The sequence below is a fragment of the Rhineura floridana genome, chromosome 3 (genome assembly GCF_030035675.1).
Source record: "Rhineura floridana isolate rRhiFlo1 chromosome 3, rRhiFlo1.hap2, whole genome shotgun sequence".
In the NCBI taxonomy this organism is placed as follows: domain Eukaryota; kingdom Metazoa; phylum Chordata; class Lepidosauria; order Squamata; family Rhineuridae; genus Rhineura; species Rhineura floridana.
Genome location: NC_084482.1, coordinates 11,578,098 through 11,604,954, shown reverse-complemented (window position 1 = coordinate 11,604,954; position 26,857 = coordinate 11,578,098). Strand labels below are relative to the sequence as shown.

Here is a 26,857-nt window from a genome sequence, read left to right as displayed (position 1 = left end):
ACTCTGTTCAGGTCTTGTTAACTTGTATGTGTGGAAGACTAATGGGTCTGCACCTGCCACCTGGGCCACTGCTGACTTTCCCACATTGAGTGGGACGGTCTGAAGGGACCATTGAAGAACACTGAACATCACCATCCTCCCCGTGATCAGGATCTTTGAACATGCAGGGTTCCTTGTCACATGAAGGACTGTAACTAGGAATGGGTGTATCTGCCAGTTTTGGTTTCCCTCAGTTTCTCATTTTCCTACTTTTAAGTTCAGTTCTCCACATTGCCACATCGGTTTGCATTAAAAAAAAGCATTCATGAAAATTCATCAGTGTTTTAGTGTACATTTATCCTAACTTTCACATTTCTGTGTTCAGTTTTGCATAATAGACACCTTTTTGCAAAGCAGTTTCTCTGAGAACAATGGATGTCATATGTTTTCACAAAAACTTGGCTGGAGCGCTGCATTGATGCAAACAGTTTTCATTGAATTGTGTCATTAGTCACGCTTGGAGTACACCTGATGAAAGTAATGGGCATGACTAACAAAAATCTTCAGTACCACTCCCTATATATGCATGTGTGTGTGTGTGTGTTATTTTAATTGCATTTTATGTATTTTAATTTATTTTAATGTTTTTGTGATTTTTATTGCGTACAATTTTATTATGTACGTGCTCGATTTTATTGTAAGCCGCCCTGAGTGCCCTATTATAGGGTAGAAGGGCGGGATAGAAATATTTTAAATAAACATGTAGCCTGATCCTGACAGAAAGAGTAAATCTCAGGGGTGAGGACTTATTTGGCATTTGGGACTCTTCCCTGGACAACCTCTCACTGGACCAGCTTTGTACCATCCTTGAGTATTTTTGCCTGGCTGGAATGTGTCTTTGAACTTTGCTTTTTGCCATTTTTTTTTTTTGTCTGGATGGAGGATAGAGAAGGGTGTGTGAGTGCGGGTAAAAATTAGCCTACTATAGAAAGGAAACATTTACATGCATTATTCCACCCACTTTTGCTTTGGCCCCACCCACCGCTGGCATGGGCTCCCTGAATGGTTGCTCAGAAGGAATGTAGCCCCCAGGCTGAAAAAAGATTCCCTCCTGCTGGAGTAAATGGTCATAGGTAATTCAGTGAGCTTCATTGCTGAGCACAGAGGAGAACCCTTATATCTCCAGTCCTTGGTCTACATGCTATCCATTACTCTAAAGCAGATCTCCAGACATCAGAGCACTTAGGCATTGTTGATAACAAAGACATAAATGACAAATGCCAGGACATAATGCAAATCCAACAGATTATAAGATTTCTGAAGAGGAAAGGGCCTATGCTCCTTGTACAGAAGATTCTGCAAGCCTGATGCTAAAATAATCTTACATAGATATTCAGACCAATAGCCAAAATATATATACTCTTCATTCAGGTATTTTCCCTCCGAGCAGTCTCCAAAAGGCTCCCTTTACATCCTTATTTCTCAGGCTGTAAATCAGGGGGTTTAGCATAGGGGTCACTGCCCCATAGAACACAGAGATCATTTTGTCACGATTGGAGGAAACCTTGCCCTGTGGGTGTAAATACATAGACATGGCTGAGCAGTAGAAGACGGTGACCACAAGCACATGGGAGCCACAAGTAGAAAAGGCCTTGCTCTGCCCCTTGGCTGACTTGATGTGCATCACGGCCAGGGCGATGCGCCCGTATGTCACCAAGATGAAGCAGAAGGGCATGATGAGGACAAAAAAGCTGTTGGCCACAATGAGCATGTCATTAAGTCTTGTGTTGGAGCAGGCCACTTTCAGAAAAGCCTGCAGCTCACAGGTGAAATGGTTGATGATGTTGTGACCACAAAAACATGTTGACTGCAACACCACTGCAATAAGGGTCAACAGCAAGGCAAAAGCCCAAGATGTGGCTGCCAGCTGAATGCAGAGTCTCCCTGCTCATGATGAGGGTATAATGCAAAGGGCTGCAGACAGCAGCAAAGCGGTCATAGGCCATGACAGCCAGCAAGAAACACTCTGCTATGCCGAGGAAGAGGGTGATGTACATCTGAGCTAGGCACCCCACAAAGGAAACGGTGGGTCGGTGGGCGAAGCAGTTGACCAGCATCTGTGGAACACTGCAGGTGGTATAGAACATGTCCAAGAAGGAAAGGTTGCTGAGGAAGAAATACATAGGAGTGTGCAAGAGAGGGCTAACGATGATCAAGACAACCATGAGGCCATTGCCTAGGAGTGTTACAAGGTAGACCACTAGGAAAACTGCAAACATCACTGCCTGGGCCTTGGGGTAACCAGATAGTCCAAGCAAGATGAACTCAGCCACCGCTGTGTCATTATTTTCCTCCATGCTATCTTCAGTGTGTTCTCTGTAGATGATACAAGAAATAAGTATTAATATGTTGTTGCAGAATTTCATGTCATGGTCTACTCATTCATCTGAATGAGGTGGCAGAATCCTGAGGTGGTAGAGTGGACTGTACCACTTATGTAAGTGTGCCATTTTAATGCTCACTCACATTTATAAAAGCTTCCTGCAAATGTGAGTATGTCAAGGAAGAAGGTTCTTGCCTAACCTGCTCTTTGCTGTACTAGTTTTCCCTCTGTAGGAAGTTATATATATATTCAGGGGTGCATTAAAAATGTGACCTACTTCAAGACTAAAGTGGTGCAGCCCATCCTACTACTTCAGGACTCCACCACCTCATAATTCCCAACCCATTCTGCTACGTATACAGACGAGGCCTTGGAGTCGCTTCCCAAAATGCATTCACTTTAAACACTTCAAGCATCACAGATTAGTTTATACATAAGGAGAAAGTAAAGATTCCCTTCCTCTCCTAGAGTTTATCTGTTAATAAACAAAACTGTGGTTTTTCTTTTTTGTTGAAAACTAGGTTGTAAATTACTCAGGGTAGGGATCTCTCTTGACAGTTTACTCTGTAAAGGGACATGTACAACGATGATCACATAACAATAACAGCAGCAATAAAAATGATTTTTAAAAACCTACCACAAAGAAGACGCCTCACAAATAAATAAACCAACAATAGCGAAGCAAACCTTTATGGTGAATAGGCAGGGGACAGTGGGAAGAGTTGTAATGTGTGAATCCCTGCCTGGAAAAATCCTGGCTTTCCTCAAAATTCCTTAGATGTTTACTTGAGGAAGAACCTCCATGTTCAGTTTGAATTTCAGCGCAGGCAGAAACTGGTGGCAACCTTATCAACACTCTGTTTGGTCTTCCCTCAAAATGCCATGGATGTTTTTCCTGGGGGAAAATCCCTAAGTTTGATTCTGATTTTGCTATAGGCAAAATTTCAGTGACAATTCCACTTACTCCAATGGTATCTTCTGTGGTGCAGTTAGGTAAATGTTAGGCTCTGGTCTTAATGATCTTACTCCCCACCCCCCTCCATCTTTAGATGGGAAGGGGCATTATTCCACATCAAAATGCAATAATCTAGCCTGCTGCATTCAAGTCCCTCCTGCTTATTCTGCTGAGTGGGGGGCAGGACTCAAGTCCTACCTTGAGGCCATCACTTGGTGTTTTTGTGACACTTTCCCATGAACCAAGATACAAGATATATACATGTTATGTGGGGGGGGGGAAGGATGCTTTGCTGTAAAGGAATTAGCCTTGCTTCTTGGGTGGGAACGGTGAAAGAAGGTTCTCTAAACTATACTCCTTCTATATCAGTTGGCTGACTTTAATCCTTTCCATTTATTTCAGTGAATTATGAATCCCATTTTCAAAGCAACTTACATGTGACAGAACAGCAGCAAAACAAATATTTAACATAAGAGTACAAGAAGAGCCCTGCTAGATCAGACCAATGACCCACCTAGTCATCCACCAATGACCCACCTAGTCATCCAGCATCCTGTTCTCACAGTGGGCAATCAGATGCCCACAGGCAGGACCTAATTACAAGAGTGACCTCCCCACTTGTGATTCCCAGCAACAGGTATTCAGAGGCACACAGCCTCCAACAGTAGAGGTAGAATATAGCCATCCTAGCTAGCAGCCATTGATAACCTTACCCTCAATGCATCTGCTTAATCCTCTTTTAAAAACATCCAAGTTGGTGGCCATCAAGGGAGCAAATTCCATCGTTCAACTATGCATGGTGTGAAGAAGTATTTCCTTTTCTCTGTCCTGAATCTGCCAACATTCAGTGGCATTAGCTAGCCCTGGGTTTTAGAACTTGGGAGAGGGAGAAAAACTCCTCTCCATTTTCTCTTCACCACACATAATCTTATACATCTTAGTCATGTCCTCCCTCGTTCATATTTTCTGTAAACTGAAAGGCCCCAAATGTTGTCACCTTTCTTCATAGGGGAGTTGCTCTAACCCCACTTAGATTGCCCTTTTCTGAACCTTTCCTAGCTCTACGATATGCTGTTTGAGGTGAGGCAACCTTGTCTCATAACTACTAACCTTTGCAATCACCGCCAGCATTGATATGTTTAGCAGGTTAAAGGCTATGTAGATAAATAGCAAATAAATAGCATTTTGGCTGTCATATCCTAATGTTGAAAGGCTGCCTGACCTTGCACTATATACATTGGAAGAAGTAGACTGTGGGTTGTAGTATTGAGCGCTGGTGCTTTTATCTGGGGGTGGGGTGCAGGGGGAAGAGGGAACTGGTGAGAATTTCTTCCAACCCTTGTGTTTATGGAAGCCTCCACTGAATCAAAGAGCCTTTTATGAACGGAAGGGCAGTTATATACAACCTTTTGAGTCCAGCGTTCAAATGCTCATATCATGATAAATACACATAGTCTTTAAAGTACCACACTATTCTATGACATCTTCTCAAAGCGACAAGTTCCAGAGAATTTGTTGTTTCAGCCTAGCATGTGACACCCAAAAGACTAGCAATCCTGAAAGGCTAGCAGACTATGATATGAATTCAGTGGGCTAGAGAAGCTGTTGATCAGAATAATTTGACCAGTTGGACTCTAGCTCATGAAAGCTAGATGCCACAATAAGCATTGTACTCTCCGAGTGATGCAAGAGGGGTGCCCTTGCTTTCCCAGCTTCCAAATGCCGTGGGTCATTGCTGCTGATCAAGATGGGGAGGAGTAAATCATGGGGAGCTCAGTGTGGTGCAGTGCATGGTGGCAGGAGCACTGGATTGCACTGTGCCGAACTCCCCACATCTCTCCTTTCCTTCCCTCCCTCTTGGTCAGGGGCAGAGACCCACCACATTCAGAAGCTAGGAGAGCAAGAGTACTCCGCCCACACTTCCTCACTAGCTGCTGCTGGGGTAGAGTCCCAGCATTGATCAGAGAGTACTCAGGCAACCAGTTGGTAGGATCAATATTGCTTCAAGACTCACCTGGGCAAACTGAGAAGGGTCCAGGAGCAAAAAAGATGATAAATTCTCAGGTAGAAGTTGTTTGCTATCATAATGTTATCTGTTTCGTGCAGTGTGGGGGAAAAAAAGATCATTCTAGTCACCAACTCATCATTTTCGTTTCATTTCATTTGCTTTGGGAAGTTCAATAAGAAGTGATTCATGAATGAAATGAAATGAAAAGAAAATGATGAGTTGGTGACTAGAATGATCTTTTTTTTCCCCACACTGCACAAAACAGATAACATTATGATAGCAAACAACTTCTACCCGAGAATTTATTATCTTTTTTGCTCCTGGATTTGAAATTATATATATATATATATTTGCTACTGGGTTTGAAACTTTTAGACTTGGTTAAAAATAATATTCCTTCATACCTTTGTAAAACTTAGGGTTAGGGTTAGGCATGGGGTGGGATGGAGAAATGTGTCTGTGGAGAAGTAAGAGTATTTACTTCATTTGATTCCCTTCAGGTGATGAGCCTCCTTTTAGGCTACCACCAACTATTTTAATTTTATTTATTTGTTTATATGTTTTCAATATTTAGACCCTGCCTTTCTACCAATTATTCAAGGTGGATTACAAGCAAAACCAAAACAATGCACAGCTATAAACAAAACAACACAAGGTGTCGATGAAGACAGCAATAGACTTTAAAAGACTGCAAAAGGCAATAGGAACAGAATCAAGGATAGCAATCGACAAAAGCTCACTGAAATATAGAAGTCTTCATTGCCCATCTAAAAGTGAGCAGCAGAGGGCCCAGCTGCATCTGGCTGGACTCTGTGAGAACAGGATGCTGGACTGAATGGGGCACTGGCCTGATCCAGCAAGACTTTTCTTATGTGCTTCTCTCTGTAGCTGGAGTACATTACAAATCAGACTGGCTTGTAACACAGCCCAGCTCCTCTAAATGTTTGGCTTCATCTTTGCTAATGTCTCTAGTGTATGACTGGCAGTCCCAAGGGTAGAACAGCTTGTTAGATGAACTCTGTTTCAATCACCTATACAGTGGGCTCAGCATGCAACAGGGACCTGAAAAGCAGCTGGACTGAATCTATGAGATGAACTCAACACTCCCTTCTTCAGACCCTGAGTGAATGCAATGCTTATAGGGGACAGCATTATAAAGATGAATATAAGCCATGGGTAGGGATGGAAGAATCTGTCAGTTTTGGTTCTTATGAAAAATCTTCAGCATTTTAGTATAAATTTCTCCTAATACATTTTTATCTGCATCTTTGACTAACGTACACATCTTTGCAGGCAATTTCACCTTATATAATGAATTTTTGTATATTATTTTCACTAATATGTATATTATTTTCACAAAAAATGGGTATAAACATATTTCCCCCTAATATATGCATTTTTGTACACATTGATTGGGGAAGTGCATTGCAAAATTCAAACTGCATCGCAAAATTTGAATAAGTGTGAATTTTGAAGGATGGCTGTGTTTCGCTTCCCACATTGTTTTGGAAAGTGTGAATTTGATAGATTCAGCATTAAATGCAAACTGAATTGAATGGTTTACTCCCAGGTTAGTGGGGTTAGGACTGCAACTTATGTTTCTACTTCTTTCCTTCCATTTGCACATCAGGGAGATTTGGGGGAAAGCTTTGAATGGATTGCCTGAGTGGTGAAATACGTAGCAAAGCAGGAAACAACAGGTGCATTCTTCTGCTATTTTTTTTAAATGCGTGTGAACATTAGTGGCTTTCACAACAATGTCCCAGAGTATAATGTACAAAACAGTTCTTCATTTCCATTGTTTTAAGTTACAATTGCATGGGGGGGGGTATGGCAGAGAGAGAATACAGGCGCCTGAGGCATCACTGCTGCCACTGCCTGGGGCAGCATGACTCGACTGAGTGAATGATGCGAGGTGAAGGGGCTGGGCACTCGCTCATCCTGCACAAGGCAGTGGCACTTCTTACCTCTCCTCAGGTGTGTGTGCAAGCAAAAGCCTCCCTCCTTCCCATCTCTCCTTTCTCACCTTAGAGGCCTCCCACCAGCTGGCAACTTCTGGAGCTCAGCGAGTGCAGCCAACAGGAGTGGCAGGCACTTCCTGGGCACCCTGAAGGGCTGAGCCAGGCTGAAGGTACCTGGCTGAGACCCAAAAAACCAATGGGACAGTGACCCTCCACAGCCTGGGACCAATACACCACTGTTTCTTATGCTGATTAGAAGTTTATCTTATCCATTTTTCTCACTCTCTTCTGCTGTGAACAGCCCCTTTCAGACGGGCAGCCCCATAATAGTCTGTAGGAGCCCACACTGCGGGATTACATTCATTTCTATATCCAGCACCAACACCTTCACATAACCTTAAAGGTCCTCTATGCATTGGTTTACCTATATATTTGTGATATCCTAAGAACATAAAAATGTTAGAGCTGATCCAAAGCCTATGTAGTCCACCATCCCGCTTCTCACAATGGCCAACTAGATGCCTCTAGGAAGCTCATAAAGAGGCCAACAAGAATCCTCTCCCCTGTTGTAACGCAGCAACTAATATTCAGAGTAAGGATGGGGGAGAAATTCACTTCAGTTCACATTTTAAAACCATATCTATAAAACTTTCTGAAACAATATAACAACCGAAACACAGCCATCCTTCCAAAGTCACACTTATCTGAATTTTGCAATGCAGTTCTCCAACCAGCCAATGTTTACAAAAATGCATATATATGAGGAAAGTGTGTATAGAATGACTGTATTAGTGAAAATAACATACACAATGTATTATATTAGGAGAAATTGCTTGCAAAAATGTGAACCGTTGTCAAAACAGCGTACAAAAATGTGTTTATTAGGAGAAATTTGCACTAAAATGCTGAAGAATTTTCATGAGGAACTTTTTTAAAAAAATCAGAAATTGCTGCAGAAATGTGGAGAACTGAATTTAAGATTGGAAAAATGGGAAACCAAGAGAACTGAAACTGACAGTTCCTTCCATCTCTAATTCAGAAGTATGCTATCTCTGTTATAGGAGGGAGCATGTCTGATACCCTTTTAAAGCAATCTCAGTTGGTGTCAGCTCTGCACTGAGACAGCAGTGCAGGCGGGGGCTGGAAATTCCTGGGTATTTACCAGGGCGGGAAAGTCCTTAGCTGGCAGTCTGGTTGTAAATCTGCCAGGCTAACGAGGATGAAGCATGATAAGGGCAAGGCCCTTTCCAAGCCTACATGCCAAGCCAGAAGCGAGGTCAGTAGAGGTCCGGGTTCAAATGCCAAGGGGTCAGTCCAAGATAAGGTTCAGGGAATCTGGAAACACACAAAGCGACGCCTGATGTTGTAGTCAGCAACAAGCTGAACCCAAGGTTTGTCTTTTAAGGAGCAGGTTTGTCAGCAGGTGTGAGCCATCAGCATTTTGGCCTTGTGGACAGGCCTGCCCCTCTTCTGCCTGACCTTCTGCTGTCTACGTTCTGCAGGTGAGGGGGGAGTATCCTGTTCACTGGCTGCGTCTGGCTGAAGGGCTTCAGCTGTGTCTGGGGTGCTCTGCAGCTGAGGGGGAGAAGGAGCTGGGTTCTCAGGAGTTTCCTCCGTTTCTCCTTCTGGGTCTGCTGCTTCTGGGTCTGCTGCTGTTACTCCTGAGTCATCCTCATCTGATGAGTCCTCCGATGGGGCCATGACAGTTGGTGGTCTTGTAGGAGCAAATTCAAAAGTTTAGCTACTGTATTGCCAAATGCCTAGCCCCAGCCACGCACAAGACAAATTAGTTCAAAATTTCAACAGGGCAATGAACACTTCTGGTGGTGAAGATGTTAAATGGTTTATTAGAGCAAGCTGTTTACATCATTTGCAAGCAATAAAACACTAAAATGAAACTAATGGCAAGCAGGTCTTGGCCTCCCCCCCTCCCCGTGCTCTTCTCTTCAATTTCTCTCGTTGGTTGGAAGCCTCATGAACAGCACAGCAAGGATCTCTTGTCTGGGAGGGGTTACAGCTCCTTCTTTATTCAAGCTGGTTTCTCTTCTAGCTGATGTTGAGGCTAGTGGGGGATTGCAAGACCCCTGGAGGCTTAATTGGATGTCACTTTGAGTCTTGATCTCCCTGATCTAGGGGTCCTATATTTATACCCAAAAGACTCTCTGGGAGGGGGCACCTGATACCTATTAGATCATTATCTTCCCATCATCCAGGTTGCTGATTTCCCTCTCAGGTGATTTTTGTTTATTTCTTTTCCATTTCTGCCTAGCCTCTACCAATCCAAGGGATCCATTTCAAAACACAGAGATCCAGAGAGTACCTTGAGGTGCTTGCCCATCAAGAAGAATTCTCAGCATATTTCTGATAGCAGCTGCTTGTCTGCATTGGAGACTCTTGCTGAGGTTTTGCTGAGCTTCAGGTTGGGCTGGTGAGGCAGTGCAAAGGGCTGCTTCTAGAGAGCTGGGACTCAGAAGCTCACAGTGCATGTATGGGGGGGCTAACCCCAAGGCCCCTCCTGGCTAAGTCATTTCACTATAGGTCCAATGCCACACTAGACATGCAGCCCCTCTGTATTTTATTTTTCTTCTTCCAGGAAATGTATTGTCATGGGTTTGCTGCCTGATGAGTGTGACTAGGTCTTTTCACTGTGGTTTAACCATGGTGGGTCCCCCCCCCTTGTAGAACAGCTTCTAGCCCTATTCATGTGTTACCGTAAATGCATGTGGGGGATAACGCATGTAGGGGGAGCACACGTGCACATGTTGACTCCATCCCCAATGCCCCCTTTCTGCTTCATCTCTGATCTGCATGTGTTGAGCAAGAAGAACCAAGGGGGCTTCTATGAAAATTTAGCCACCGGCTGGTTTTTAAGCTTTCTGTGGATCAGGAGTCATATCTTATACCCCATACAACCAATACACAATCTTTTAAAGCATGAAGATTGTTACTGCATGTTTCATATCCAGGAAAATTTATGCTTGGCTGTCCAATTTGGTTCAAAAAGTTCATTGTTTGCTGAAGTTCCTTATCTCAGAACTGCTTCTGCTCACTCGGTTCCTGTAGGTACACGGGTCCTGCCTGACTGGATCCTTCAGGAATATTGGACAATTTACTCCCATAGCCTTTCTAAGTCCTTTAAGATCTAGGCCCTCATATAATGAAGATTAAGAGTATAACTAAAATCATTTAATGCTCACAAAATCCACATGTGAAGAGTAGGTAAGTCTGATTTTCTTTTTTTAAAAAAAGAATAAGTTGGCAGCTGGAGAAATATGTCTGAGATAGAGATGGGTGGCCCAGAGAGATCATAACTGGGAACTGCAAACTATTAGCTCTCATTTCTGTGCATTACCTTGTGGGCAATGCCAACACACATTCTTTGGGGGGCAATTATTTTTGCATACGTAAATAAAATCTCTGAGGAATATTGAATATTAGAAAATGGCTGTTCCCTACAATGGAGATATACCATCCCTGGTGAAAGTTGTTGGGTACAGAACATCAGAAACACACTATGAGAAACACACTACGGACATCCATCAAAACATGTAGCACACTTTCATTGTTGTAGATGATAAAAACTAACAATATCATGGGAGAGAAAAAAAAAGGAGATAATACAAGACTGATAATAGTTGTATGCATTTATTTGAATGTCTATCTTGGTCTGTCTTGAACACTCATGAGGATTTACAGGTTTGAACAACACAGTCAGAATAATCTTCCACTTATTTAACCACTAGCTATTAAATGCCAGTCTGAAAAGCATTACTTTACAACTGATGTGGGGAAGCTCTGGCCCTCCAGAAGTTGCTGAATTACAACTCCCATCTTTCCTGGTCATTGGCTATGCTTGCTGGAGCTGATGGGAGTTGTTGTTCAGCAACATCTGGAGAGCCAAAGGTTCCTCACAGCTACTCTGCAGTGTATAATTCTCTGCTTTGAACTTTGTTGAGCCTCTAAGACACATTTATAGCCATGGAACAGCCACTCAGGATACTCATCTAAGAGTCAATTGAGTTGGGGGGGGTTGTGCACACTGCACTGTGTGCATCTCCTTCTGTTCCCTCTCCCAACCACATGTTTAATCAGAGTTTAAAACCCTAATTACGCATGTGGTTGGGGTGGGGGTTAGAAGCAATAGCAGCCAGGAAGGTGGGATAGAGTATTGTTTAACTTGCTTCCTGACACCACACATCACTGCCAGTTACCAAGCGGCAGAAGGGGAGGGGGGAGGTACCAGGAATCTTGGCACAGGGTGGAAACAACAGCAGCAGAAGTGTCAGATTGAAGCCAGGCAGTGGCGGCTGATGGCTCCATATCAGTGGGGCAGTGGAATCCGCTCCAGGTTTTAGTCTGAACCTTCAAGGAATTGTCCAAGGTTCTGAAACCCATTCGCAAGATAGGACAGATCCTTGAAAGCACCTTGGACAGATCCTTGAAAGTGTGGACTAAACCCCAGATCGGATTCTACTGCCCCACTGACATGGAGCCACTGCTGAAGCCAGGTAAGCAATGCTGCCCTGTCAGCTCCTACTGGGGGGAAGGAGATGGCTACAGGCTGCCTGCATCTCTTCCCTTCTCTCCCTTCCAACCACATGTTTATATAGGGTTTAATAACTGCCTGCATCTCCTTCTCCCCCCATTTCTTCACCACCCAGCTCCCTATTTTTGTACTTAGTTTTATATGCAATGTTTATATTACGTTGATACTAAAGAGAATGTTTTGTTCAGTTAACTGTATCTTACCTTTTTTTGTAGTTGTTGTTTTAAGATGTTTGGACCTGTTGTATACTGCTCAGAGTTTTATTTAAATATGTGGTATATAAATGGACTAAATGAATGAATGAATAAATAAATATACCCCCTCATTTTTTAAAAATACTGCCTTGCAAAACAAACACATGCAATTCAGGAAATAATTAGTATACTATAATCACAGATCCCCAGCTACAGAATATTGAACTTTGAGTGGTGCTTAGAAATGGTAATTTTTGTTTTACCAACCTTAATGGAAGATGCATGGGCTGGGTGCAATAAATGGGAGGGGGAGGGAGAAATGGCATTAACTACGCAGAAAACTGTGCAGAAAGTCCTAATGTAATAAATAACAATTACCTTAAGTCCTCATTGGGTGTTCTACTTACTTGTAAAACCAACATTGAGCAGGGAGGGCAGGGCCAAGCACTCTCAGCTCAGCTCGCTCCATCTGTTGCCCTTTACAAGTTAGAGGGTGAACCCCTGAAGTGGGGACCCTTCTGTAGCCACACAATTTAGAAACTTGGGAGATGAGGGTCCTAAATCATGCAGTGATAATCCATCAATGTTGGAGTTTCCTGCCTTTCGAATGGAGCCCATGGAGGGTGGTCAAGGTAGGGGGCAAAGCTTCGTGCGCCCATTTCTGCTCTGCCACTTGCATTTGGTTTTATCCTCAAGTAGAACGGCTGCAAAGGGCTTTAGGCACCACATGAATCCAGGACTAGGTGCATGGGTCACATAATCAAATGCCACTATTGTACCAACAGCCCCCATAAGGAGCCTGATGTTCAAATCTGTAGCCCCTTTTCACACTGTTATCCTCCCTCCTCAATATCCCCCAGATATATTTCACAACATTGAGAATGATGTTTCAGAAGTTCAGGGCTAGCATGACTGGGCCCTTGGGCACCAGCCTGCCCCGGGCCTGCTGCTCTGTAGTCTAACCCCCCCTCCAATACAGGTGGTGTTGGGCTAATATGCCTGCCTGCGTGCCCCAACTACCTCGCAAAGCATATGAATGATGCGTGCACACCTGCCATCAACGAGGATGGTGGTGGTGGGGGCGTCAGCCGCTTAGGAAAGCCGCCACCACCATCTTGGGTGATAGCAGGCATGCACAAGCAGAAGGAGCACAGGCCAGCAAGTTGAATCAAGTGAAATTATATGACATCAGGTGATTGATGGGGGTGGCCCCACCCATCTGTCAAAAGTGCCCCATGGAGTTCTGACTCCAGCTGGCCATCTGGGTGGATCTGGTTCCCCACCCTGTTCTATGGGGATCATCCCATCCTCTGCACCCTGTGTTCTTTGCCTCTGCTTCCGCTCTGCACTTATGATAACATACAGTAAATTTGACAAAGCAGGGATGGGAAACATGTGGTCCACCACATGTTGTTGGATTACAACTCCTGTCATCCCTCCTGACCACTGGCCATGCTGATTGGGCTTGATAGCAGGTGGAGTCCAACATCTTGTGGAGGCTCATAAAGACACCATAATTCTCAGTTGTTCTCTCAACCATCAGAAACCAAACCTTGGCAGTGCAGACCTTGGAACTTCTCACCGCTCAGGGAAATGGGGAGTGTGCAGCAGATATACAGTGTAAGCTTGGCATTCCACTTAGACTTGAAACTGAGATTTGAAACAGAGATTTGAAATTGAGATTTGAAATTACTATTATTGTTGTTGCTATTGTTATTGTTAATTAGATTTATTAGTTGTTGGATACCCAAAGGTCTCCCAAGTGACTTACAACAATATGAAAAGCAAAAACAAATATATCATACTATGGAAAAAAAAAAAACCCATGCAGCCACAGAAAGCTTTGGCAGCAAAATAAAAACAGACAACATCATCTCAGTCTGTCAAATACCTGGGGAAAACATTAGTCTCTACCTGGTGCTGAAAAGATGTCATTGAAAGTGCCAGCTGGACCTCAGTGAGAAGCAAATTCCACGTATGGGGAGCTACAACTGAACAGGCTCTCTCCCTGGTCACCACCCCCTGAGTCTCCCTCAGAGGGGGGACCTGGAGAAGGGCCTCAGGAGAAGATCAAAGGGCCTGGGTAAGTTCATATTGGGAGAGGCATTCCAGACGATATTGGGGTCCTGAGCCATAAAGAGCTTTATAGGTCAAAACCAGCACTTTGAGATTTGAAATGGAATTCCTGCCATTAATAAGTGGTTTGACTTAATAAGTGGTGTAGTATAAGGGATGGGGTGCAGGCTTAAATTAAGTTCCTATCCCAACTCAGCCATGAAGCTTTCCTTAGGGAAATTACTCCCTTGCACCCTAACCTCACAGAGTTGTTTTGAAGATAAAATAACTCCCATTTACACTGCACTGACTTCTGGGGGGAAGAACCAGGTCAATATTAACGTAATGATCTCCTAAACTGTAAATAAATGCCACTCCTAGTCATAGTATAATCTAACTAATCCCATTGTACTAATTAAAATGCAATGCTTAGGCAATCCAAATTCTGTGGCAAGAAAATCTGCTGCCGATATAAATTATTCAAAATTTGCATAATTAGAAGAGGTACATGGGAAACTGTACCTATTCTATGCTGAGTCTCAGACCTGTGGTCGATCTGGTTCAGTATTGTCAAGATGGACTGGCGGTGACTCTCCAGGACTTCAGACATGGGGGTTTCCTATTCCTGCCAGGAGATGGCAGGGAATGAAGCTGGGACCTCCTGCATGCAGAACAAATGCCTGACTGCTGAGCTATCAGTTATGAGTCTTGAGTGGGGTTGGGATGCTGATGCCCCATTAGCCACTCAAAATCATACTGAACTCCCTCTCTGGTTTCTGAGATATCAGCAGGCATTGCCCACCACACACTTCCAAACACATCTTCATAGCCATAAATGAGTAGGGATTTCTTTCTTTCTTGCAAAATAGAAAGTGGAAATTCTTAGGAAGCTGAATTCTGCACCTAGTACCATATTCTACAGTTACACGAAACTGTGGGCCTTTGTCAATCCACTGAATGCTGCATTTGTTTCAATGTCAGGGGAAGGTCTTCATGACACATGAAGTCTTCACTAGCAGTTATGTGAATATGGTAGGCCCTTTACTCCACCAACAAAACTCTGCATATTTATCTGAGCCTGCAGCAACCTGAAGCCCTGGAGCACAAAGTGGCTATCCAATATAAAATATATCGAGGGTCCTTTGCACACATCCAGTACTTTTTATTCTCCCCATAGTGAGAAGAGAGAAACCAAAGTGTCAGTGTATAACGATTATGTTGTGAACATTAGTGACCAATGGGATTTCGCTTCTAAAAACAGGAAGCTGCAGGAAACCACTCTCACTTTATTCATGAATACATCTCTTTATTTCTAAAGCAAGGAACACACAGACATCTTAATGGTAAATAATTGTAAGACATCATTGCCATAAGGAACAGCATTCAGCAAGAGACAGAATGCTGTTAGGACTGAGATCAGTATTAGGATCTATGAATATAATGGTAGTTTGTGGATTTAATTGTGTACAGTAAACACTAAGCAGTAGCTATGCTTTAGCTTAGTAGAAATCACACTGGGATTCTGGTACAGGAAAAGCAACAAAACTAAGTTTATTGTAGGAAATACATTTAGATAGAAAGACCTACATCTGACTAACTAGGCAGAAGATGCTGCAGAAGACACATCTGCTGGATCTGTGCTCCTCCTGAGGGACCCACGCTGGCAAAAAGAACAAAGGAAGATTGAGATCAGAGAAGAAGCAGGAAAAGAGATAACATTTTCCCTAAAAGTATCAGTTTACACCTGGAAGGAAAGGTCAACTTAGGTTAGAGTGGACAGAACAGTCTAGGAATTTAGGAAGCTTTCTCTCTATCTACCCACTCCCCATGTAACATGCAATCCCCTCTCAGGCTTCTAGCTGACTTGCACTGTCACATTTCCAACAATTAGCACATGCATCACTCTAGTAGATGAGTGGCTCAGACAGCGATAGAAAAGGAATTTGATGAACAGTAGATAATTTTGGGGTGCTCATAGTTACACATAGTGTGGGGTGTGCGTGAGCAGAGGAGGGGGGAATCCCATTGCACAAGTGGCAATCCTTGTGCTAGCATGATTATTTAACTGAATACCACCTATGAGTATGAAAAGGTGCTCCAAACTGCATTTGAGTTGTTTACAACTGTTCTTCAACCTTTCTCCCCATGGTTCTTCACAGTGCTCCCTTTACATCCCTGTTCCTTAGGCTACAGATTAGGGGACTGAGCATAGGAATGAGAATCCCACAGAGCACGGCCACCACCTTCTCTCGGTCACTGAAAGTCTTTTTCTGGGGCTGCAGGTACATAGCCATGGCAGTGCCATAGAATATGTCCACCACAGCCAGATGGGAGCCACAGGTTGAGAGGGACTTACTCCAGCCTTGACCTGAATGAATGTGCAGTGCAGCCAGGCTGATGCGTCCGTATGTCACCAGGATGAAAGTGAAAGGCACCATGAGGGTGATGACACTGTTCAGCATCATTACAAACCCACTTTGGGATGGTACATGTGTTCAATGAAGAGTTGGACTTCATTGGCTTACTGTAGATGTTTAATGCAACTTCCTCGCTCACCAGCCTGCCACCGGGTTGGATCCGCCCACTCTTCTCCACTTGCACCCGAAGATCAGCAAAACCGGTATTTCATAAGAATATTTATTGTGGCAACTTCTTTTTACCTCCAGAATTACCAGAGATATAGGTGTCCCTGGAGAGCAATCATGACTGGTCTTAAAATATTGTCTTCTCCCCACCCAGCCACCCACCAGCTCACTCTGGTAGTGCCCCTGATACAAAGAGTGCTGGTTTTTAATGTATATCTATATTTCTACGTTCCTTACACACCCTCAACCATTAGTCCCCAAGGTGGGTTACAGTAGTATCATCATACATACAAATAAAACAATAAACTATTCCTCAGAAATCAGTGTATGCAATTTAGACCACAGTGATCTATAAATAGAGAACAGGTGCACACAGTAAGAGGCATTTGGAGTTATGATCTCTGCAGGCCCCAAGCAAATGTTGAAAGGTCTTCTACCAATAAGAAACACCAAACATTTCCTTTAATAATGCTATATCCTGAATAAATTGGTGCATTAATTCTAATTCAGGAGAGTCATTTGAATTGGCTCTTTGTGCCATGTTTACTTGTTTTGTTTATTTGGCATAATTGTTCAAAATAAATGGGATAGATGCCATCATGGTTGCTGTCTTGTCTGTCTTGTCAGTCTGGATGCTCCAGACTGAAGGGGGATCCAACTGAAATGACAGAGAGAACCTTGCATTCCTCTCGGAATGTGCACTCAACATTTTTTCTCATGTTTACCCCCTATTTCCTGGGGAGCTTTTTTTTACAGAATTCTACAGAATTCCAAACACCATTTCAGACTTAAGGCTGCCATCTATTATCCCAAAGGCAGCCACAGTAGCATCCTCCAGATATTGTACTAAAACTCCCATGAGCCCTATCCTGCTTGGCCAGCAATCATAATAATGAGAACTGTAGTCCAAAAACTTGACTGCATCTGTTTAATTATATGCATGAAAATGGAAATGGACTGCCTTCAAGTCGATCCCGACTTATGGCTACCCTATGAATAGGGATTTCATGGTAAGCGGTATTCAGAGGGGGTTTACCATCTAAGGCTAGTACTCCCCACCTGGCTAGGGCCTGCTCAGCTTGCCACAGCTGCACAAGCCAGTCCCTTCCTTGTCCGCAACTGCCAGCTGGGGGAAACTGGGCTCCTTGCGACTATGCACCTTGCCCACAGGTGGCAGGGCACATAACCCCTGAGCCACTCACTGTGGGGATGATCTTTAGCTGGCCCTTGACATCCAGGAGACACGAGCGGGGATTTGAACTCATAGACTCTGGACTCCCAGCCAGGCTCTCCTCCCCAATGTGCTATACCATCTGTTGCATGAGCATACAGTTAATATACAACTGACTTCATAGCACCATGCAGATAACAACTGGCTCATTCTGCATTAGCATAGCTGCTGCAAGCACTCTTAGTTCATTTTTACAAGATAGTTCAACATGCTATCTTGTTCATTAAAAAAATGCATTCATTCCTGACTTTACCTCTTACCACTTCTCCAGGCTGTAAAAAATAAAATAAAACACCTTCCACTTTCCTCTTTTGTATCTTTAATTCAGTTGTTGTTGTTAATGTGCCTTCAAGTCAATTTCAACTTATGGTGACCCTATGAATCAGCGACCACAATAGCATCTATTATAAACCACCCTGTTCAGATCTTTTAACTTCAGGTCTGTGGCTTCCTTTATGGCATCAATCCATCTCTTGTTTGGTCTTCCTCTTTTTCTACTCCCTTCTGTTTTTCCCAGTATTATTGTCTTTTCTAATGAATCATGTCTTCTCATTATGTGTCCAAAGTATATGTGTCCAAAGTCAGAGGAAGGCAATGGTAAACCACCTCTGAATACCTCTTACCATGAAAACCCTATTCATAGGGTCACCATAAGTCGGGATCGACTTGAAGGCATTCCATTTCCATTTTCCATCCATACTCCCTAAGATGTTGAGAAAGAATGAATTTGTCACTTCAGCTGGACCTCTTTTAGGTAAGATTTCTATTTTTATTTCCAAAAATTTTTTTTGACTGGTATGCTGCACACAAGTGTGGTTGATACAATGTATCATGCTTCATGATGTCACTAGGGCCCGCCCTGTGATGTCACTAGGACCCACCCCATGACATGACTAGGACCCGCCCCATGACATCACTAGGACCCGCCCCATGATGTCACAAGGGCCCGCCCCCATTTTCTCAGGTTTTTGAATGGTTCCGACCTGGCAACCCTATTTGTGGTCTGTTTCCACGGTCACTTTTTTGCCATAGAGAAATTGATGGAATCTTGTGCATCCAAACACTATTGCCAACATTTCCTTTTCTATTTGAGCATAGTTCTGTTGGGCCGCAGTCACTGCTTTAGAAGCATATGCAACAGACAGTACAGCACCTAAGCCAGTAGAACTAGCATCCACTGACAGAGTTACAGGTTCTTTCACATTATAATATTTCAAAACAGGAGTTTTTGTTAATAGTTCTTTCAACTGTGTGAATGTTGTTTCATGAACTGATATCCAGCAAAATTCAACATCTTAGGCCAATAGCTGTCTTAAAGGGGTTGTTACTATTGACAAATTTGGGATAGATTTTGCTAGGTAAGTCACCATTCCTAGAAATCTTTGAAGATCAGCTTTGTTACTTGGACTGGGCATTTCAGTGATGGCCTCTATTTTAGATGAATCAGGTTTTAGTCCTTGTTTGGTTAAGATGTGTCCTAGATATTTTATTTCAGTCATGGCAAATTTGCATTTCACTTAGTTCAGTTTCACATTCCTCTCTCGGCATCTGTCCAGAACTCTCTTCAGTCTCTCATCAAGTTCCTGTTTGGTCTTCCCCCAAACCAGGATATCATCTATGTAGCATGTGACCCCATCAATACCCTCAAATGTCTGTTGGATCATCCTCTGATAGACCTCAGGAGTTGAAGAGATACCAAATGGCATTCTTGTAAATCGGTACCTGCCAAAAGGTGTATTAAATGTGCATAGCCTGGAACTGTTGTCATCTAGCTGAATTTGCCAGAATCCACTACTGGCATCAAGAACAGTAAACAATTCTGCTTCTGCTAGCTTACTGGTAATTTCTTCTACAGTAGCCAATTGAAAATGTTCTCTTAAAATTGCTCTGTTCATATCTCTTGGATCTAAACATATTCTTATCTGGTCCCGGCCAGGCTTGTCTACAACCACGATTGAATTCAACCACTCTGTAGGTTCTTCTACCTTAACTATGATTTTTAATTGCTCCATACGAGTCAGTTCCTTTTGCACTTTATCCCTTAGTGCCACTGGAACCTTCCAAGGTGCATGAATTACAGGTGGAACCTGTGGGTTGATTTTGATGGCGTATTTCTCTGGTAAGCAACCTAAGCCTTCAAATACATCTTTGTATTCAACTGCAACATCCCATTGATCTACTGGAGCTCTTTTCATTAAATTAACTCTTTGCACCAAATTTCAATTAGTCAGCCCGGAGACCAAGTGCAGCTTGTGCATCAAAGTCTACCATGTGAAATTCCAACTCAGCTCTTTGATCTTTATATTTGCAATCCAGGTTACATTTACCAGACACATGTAGTCTTTCTCCAGAGTAGGTTATTAATCTGGTATTTGAATTCTGAAGTGGTTCAGCTTGCAAGGCTTTGTATGTTTTTAAAGACATTGCATTAGCCTGTGCTCCTGTGTCAATCTTAAAGGTCACATACTTGTGATCATTTATGAGAAGATCCACACACCATTCATCTTCCAGAGCTGTAGAATTCAATGTGCCAATGAAGAAATCATCAGCATTTTTAGCTGTATCTGCTACTGAGACAATAAGGGATGCTAAAAAAAAATTTGAGGAGCACATTGCTAAGAACATAAAAACCAACAACAAAAAATTCTATAAATACATTCAAAGCAGGAGACCATCTAGGGAGGCGATTGGACCCTTGGATGATAAGGGAGTTAAAGGTGTACTAAAGAACGATAAGGAGATTGCAGAGAAGCTAAATGAATTCTTTGCATCTGTCTTCACAGTGGAAGATATAGGGCAGATCCCTGAACCTGAACTAACATTTGCAGGAAGGGATTCTGAGGAACTGAGACAAATAGTGGTAACAAGAGAGGACATTCTAGGCATAATGGACAATATAAAAACTGACAAATCACCGGGCCCAGATGGCATCCACCCGAGAGTTCTCAAAGAACTCAAATGTGAAATTGCTGACCTGCTAACTAAAATATGTAACTTGTCCCTCGGGTCCTCCTCCGTGCCTGAGGACTGGAAAGTGGCAAATGTAACGCCAATATTCAAAAAGGGATCCAGAGGGGATCCCGGAAATTACAGGCCAGTTAGCTTAACTTCTGTCCCTGGAAAACTGGTAGAAAGTATGATTAAAGGTAGATTAACTAAGCACATAGAAGAACAAGCCTTGCTGAAGCAGAGCCAGCATGGCTTCTGCAAGGGAAAGTTCTGTCTCAGTAACCTATTAGAATTCTTTGAGAGTGTCAACAAGCATATAGATAGAGGTGATCCAGTGGACATAGTGTACTTAGACTTTCAAAAAGCATTTGACAAGGTACCTCACCAAAGACTTCTGAGGAAGCTTAGCAGTCATGGAATAAGAGGAGAGGTCCTCTTGTGGATAAGGAATTGGTTAAGAAGCAGAAAGCAGAGAGTAGGAATAAATGAATAGTTCTCCCAATGGAGGGCTGTAGAAAGTGAAGTCCGTCAAGTCCCTCAATCAGTATTGGGACCTGTACTTTTCAACTTGTTCATTAATGACCTAGAATAAGGAGTGAGCAGTGAAGTGGCCAAGTTTGCTGACGACACTATATTGTTCAGGGTTGTTAAAACAAAAAGGGATTGCGAAGAGTTCCAAAAAGACCTCTCCAAACTGAGTGAATGGGCGGAAAAATGGCAAATGCAATTCAATATAAACAAGTGTAAAATTATGCATATTGGAGCAAAAAATCTGAATTTCACATATACGCTCATGGGGTCTGAACTGGCGGTGACCGACCAGGAGAGAGACCTCGGGGTTGTAGTGGACAGCACGATGAAAATGTCAACCCAGTGTGCGGTAGCTGTGAAAAAGGCAAATTCCATGCTAGGGATAATTAGGAAAGGTATTGAAAATAAAACAGCCAATATCATAATGCCGTTGTATAAATCTATGGTGTGGCTGCATTTGGAATACTGTGTACAGTTCTGGTCGCCTCATCTCAAAAAGGATATTATAGAGCTGGAAAAGGTTCAGAAGAGGGCAACCAGAATGATCAAGGGGATGGAGCGACTCCCTTACGAGGAAACGTTGCAGCATTTGGGGCTTTTTAGTTTAGAGAAAAGGCAGGTCAGAGGAGACATGATAGAAGTGTATAAAATTATGCATGGCATTGAGAAAGTGGATAAAGAAAAGTTCTTCTCCCTCTCTCATAATACTAGAAGCTGAATGTTGGAAGATTCAGGACAGACAAAAGGAAGTACTTCTTTACTCAGCGCATAGTTAAACTGTGGAATTTGCTCCCACAAGACGCAGTAATGGCCACCAGCTTGGATGGCTTTAAAAGAAGATTAGACAAATTCATGGAGGACAGGGCTATCAATGGCTACTAGCCGTGATGGCTGTGCTCTGCCACCCTAGTCAGAGGCAGCAACAGCAACAAAAGACCTTGTATGGCTCTCAAGCCAAAGTTCAGCAACTGAGGTTCTGGTCCTAAAAGCGTTGCTGTCTAATAAGTTATCTGTTACCTGGGAGGGTCCTCTTTTGGTCAATGCGCTCTACTGCAATGCGCTCTACGTGGGGTTACCCTTGAAAACGGTCCGGAAACTACAATTGGTGCAGAATGCAGCGGCTCGTCTGCTTACAAACAGCCGCCGCCGTGATCACATTACGCCAGTATTATTTCATCTACATTGGCTTCCAATTGTTTTCCGGGCCCAATTCAAGGTGTTGGTGTTAACCTTTAAATCCCTATACGGTCTTGGCCCAGTTTACCTGAAGGAGTGCCTCCAGTACCACAAATTAAGCCGCCCGACCAGATCAGCCACGCAGGGCCTTCTCTCAGTCCCACCAACGAAAACAGCTAGGCTGGTGGGGACTAGAGAGAGGGCATTTTCAGTGGCGGCCCCCACTCTCTGGAACTCCCTCCCGTTTGATCTTCGCCATGCCCCTTCCCTGGATACATTTCGCCGAGCCTTAAAAACTTGGCTCTTTGGACAGGCCTTCGGGATTTCTGGGGTGGGCTAATTTTTCTGTGATTGCTTTATAATTATTCATTGATTGCCCTAAATGATTTTATACTGCTGCATTAGTGTTGACTGCATTGTATTCTATTTTGTATTATATTGTATTTTATTGAATTTTAATGTGTACATCGCCTAGAGTGGCTCTGGCCAGATAGGCGACGCAAAAATTAAATTTATTATTATTATTATTATTATTAAGTCCCAAATAAATGACACAAGTTATCTGCTGGCCTACCCTAACTCCACCAAGCGGCATAGAGTGTTCCATGTTAACCTGATGAAACAGTATTTGTCCAGAAAGAATCTAGTATTGCCCTGCACTAATGTGAAAGAGAATGCAGAGGACTTTGTGGACTTGGACACTGAAAGTAAGCAGGAGGGAGAATCTCTGAAGCCTTCCAGCCTACCAGCTTGTCTCATGAGTAGCATACCCAATTGTCCTAGGAGATCTTAACAGAGTTTCAAGCCTTGTTTTCCAGTAGGCCTGGCAGGACTCATTTAGCCACTCATTCTGTTATTACTGGAGACCATCAGCCTTATTGTGTTACTGGACCACATGCAGAGGTGGTGGAAAGGGAGATCCAGGCTATGCTGGAGCTTGGAGTCATCATGCTGTCAACTAGTGCCTGGTCTTCACCTATTGTTTTGGTGACTAAGAAAGAAGTTAATGAGGTTTGCTTTTGTGTTGATTACAGAAAGCTCAACCAGATCATTCAAGTGGATCCTTATCCTTTGCCTAGGATGGACCATTCGATTGAGCATCGGGGAACTGCTCAGTACATCACTACTTTGGACTTGATCATACTTTGGATGAAGATGCTGCATTGAAATCTGCATTTGTGACTCACCTGGAACTGTTCCAGTTGACAGTTTTACCTTTTGCCTTGCCCAATGGACCTGCCTCCTTCATGAGACTCATTAACTCTGTGTTAAATGGACTGGGTGAATTTGCATGTGCTTATTTAGATGATATTGCTATTTTCAGCTCAGATTGGGATTCACATGTTCAGCACTTGCAAACTGTGTTTCAGAGGCTTCAGGAAGCTGGCCTAACAGTTAAAGCTCAAAAGTGTCGATTTGGATTGGGAGAGGTGGTTTACCTTGGACATTGAGTGAGAGTGGGGGTGGAAGTATGAAACCTCTTGATGCTAAAAGTGAGGCTATTCAGAATTGGCCTGTGCCTTGCACCAAAAAGCCAATTCAACCCTTTTTGGGTTTGGCTGGGTATTATTGAAGGTTTGCCCCTCATTTCAGTAGCGTGGCCTCACCCCTAACTGATATTTGTAAGAAATGTCAGCCAAATCAAGTTCAGTGGAGTGACAAGTGCCAACAGACTTTTGATGTTTTAAAAGCTTTGTTAATCAACTATCCAGTTTTGAAAACTCTTGATTTTTTTTTTGCACCTTTTGTTGTTCAGACTGATTTTTCAAATTTTGGTATTGGAGCTGCCCTACTGCAATTTGATGCAAGTGGAGATTTGCACCCTATTGCTTATCTCAGTAAGAAATTTTTGCCTTGGGAATGAAGTCTGGCTACTATTGAGAAGGAATGTCTGGCAATCTATTGGGCTTTAAACAGATTGTATCCCTACCTGTGGGGTTGACATTTCCACTTACAGACTGACCATTCGCAATTGTGTTGACTCTCTAAGATGAAAAACTCCAATCAGAAGTTGTTGAGATGGAGTTTGGCCTTGCAAGGTTTTGATTTTGCTGTCACTCACATTAAGGGATGAGACAATGTTGCCGACAGCTTGTCTCGGGCCTATGCTCCAGATGACTGATTTTATTTTTTTTACTCTGTTGACCTAAATTTTGGATTTGGACCTGATATCTGGATTTTTATGGTTTTGTTGACCTACATTTTTGGATTTTGGACCTGATTTTTGGATTGCCCTATTTTAACTTTTTCGTAATCTTTTTATTCACTTTTTAAAGTCCTTTTTAGACTTTTTTCTTCTATGGGTATTTTATGGTCCTTTTTTCTCTTTTTAAAGATTTTTTCTTAATCTTTGAAACATAGCTTTTTTAAGGCATAAGCAAAGAAGTAGCCTAACACACTTGGGGGAATGCATTCAAATATTTATTTTTAGTAAAGTATTTTTAAGCTGTCTTTTTGGGGTTTTGTTGTTGTTGTTTATTTTTCTTACTTGTTTTGGCCAACGATGAAACAGAGGTATTTGAATCTCTGGTATCATCATTTTGAAGTGGGAATGTGTCAAGAACACCTGGCTTCTACAATGGCTCTGTGGCAAAGAATTGTGGGGATTTCATCTTGCCTGAAATGGGCCTCTGGGAAGAGCAATGAGGTGTATTTTTTCACAGCTGAAGCTAGTTAATTACACCCAAGCAAGAATACCTGCTTATCAGTAGTGATTGGTACAATCAAGGCCACAGGCCTGAGAAGGTTGGGGAGTACATGCCAGTTAGGCATGAAAACTCCAGCAGCATTTCATCATCTGCAAGCCCCCTGATTGGCTAATTAATTCTGGGCTGTTGCTAGGATCTTTCCCATAAGTATAAGATTCAAAGTTTAGTCTTTATTTTCCTGGGTTCCATCATGTCTATTGGTGGTTACCTGTGTGGGGTTCTGTTTTCCATCTGCTATCCAGGCTATGCATCTCTGGGGAAATGTGGAACCATGAACCTATACAACTGTTACATCTTTGTAAGTATAGAATAGGCTAGACAGTTTTGTTATTTTGTTTTGTGACTGTAACTCTCTGTATTTTACCTTGCCCTCTGGGTGTGGGTTTTAAGGAACTATTTTGTGCACTTATATTTTATTTAAGAAAGCTACTTCTTATTTACCAGTGAGTGTTCATTTCAGGAGGAGTGTGGCTCTGAATCTGATACCTTGGCCATTTACCATGGACTACTGTGTACTTGGTTATTTGCCTAAGGCTCCAAGACAAGGAGTGCATTTTTGGCTCTTGTCTGCTGGAATCCTTGGCAGGTCTATTTCTGGCACTTTGAGTTTCCCCTTGGACCAGAGTGGTTGACCAGTTCAAGAGGTGGTGGCAATCTACCTACCTTGCACAGTTGTTGATGGCCTACTCAGCCCTACTCAGTAAGGGAGGCATGGGTTGTGCCTCACCAGGATCAAGTGCCCTAGGTTTGGGAATTGAGTCCTGGGACTGAACCGGGTCAGGTTCATGACAGCCATGAGCAGAAATAATAATTATTTATTGCAGCCTGATGTATTTCAGGTATTAAAAGGCCCTTTATCAAGGGCAGTCTGTAAAAATACATATGAACAACATTAACATGCTTGAGAATATCAGCTACAATACAACATTTATAAAATTGTCTATTAAGAATAAACAGTGTCAAGATCTGTAGGCTATAGGCTGGCTCATGAGCTAGATCAATGAGGAAAGAAAACAACTGAAGTGAAACAATAAAAATAATAAATACTAATAAAATATAATAAATATAATTTATATATTAAATATGATTTAAAATAAAATATTAAAACTACACAAAATGGTACATACACCCCAACTTTGAAAATTCCTGCAGAGCTTCTCTAAATTGAAAACTCTGTTCTTGGAAAGAAAATGGAAAAGAATACAGAGGTGAATGTCTTGTATACATCACACACTGTTATCCAGTTAATATAACAGTTTGTAGGAGTAACTTGTTCTTGAAGGAAGACAACACAGAAGCATGAAAACTTCACTCAGAGAAAGGCAATGGTAAACTACCCCCGAATACCTCTTACCACAAAAACCCTATGAACAGAGTATCCAAAAACTTCACACACACCCAGAATAAACACATCTCCGATATATAAATGGGAAAATGTTAAAACCTGTCCAAATTAAAACAAACCAGAAAGCTGGAAGTAAATACAAGTTAATACAGGGATAATATTCCTTGTGCAAGTACCAGAAAGCTATCCATCTCTTCATATTAAAATGAGACACAGTCTAGGGTTGCCAGGTTCTTGGTCTGAGACTTATC

At 42.6% G+C, this 26,857-nt stretch overlaps 1 protein-coding gene across 1 annotated transcript; it reads right to left on the bottom strand.

The window, feature by feature from the left end:
- Positions 1–1,402: 1,402 nt before the first annotated feature.
- Positions 1,403–2,336, bottom strand: LOC133382130 (olfactory receptor 13H1-like). The gene is given in 2 exon segments (XM_061621792.1): positions 1,403–1,912; positions 1,914–2,336. Coding segments are annotated over 2 exon segments (933 nt in total).
- Between the last annotated feature and the right edge of the window lie 24,521 nt (positions 2,337–26,857).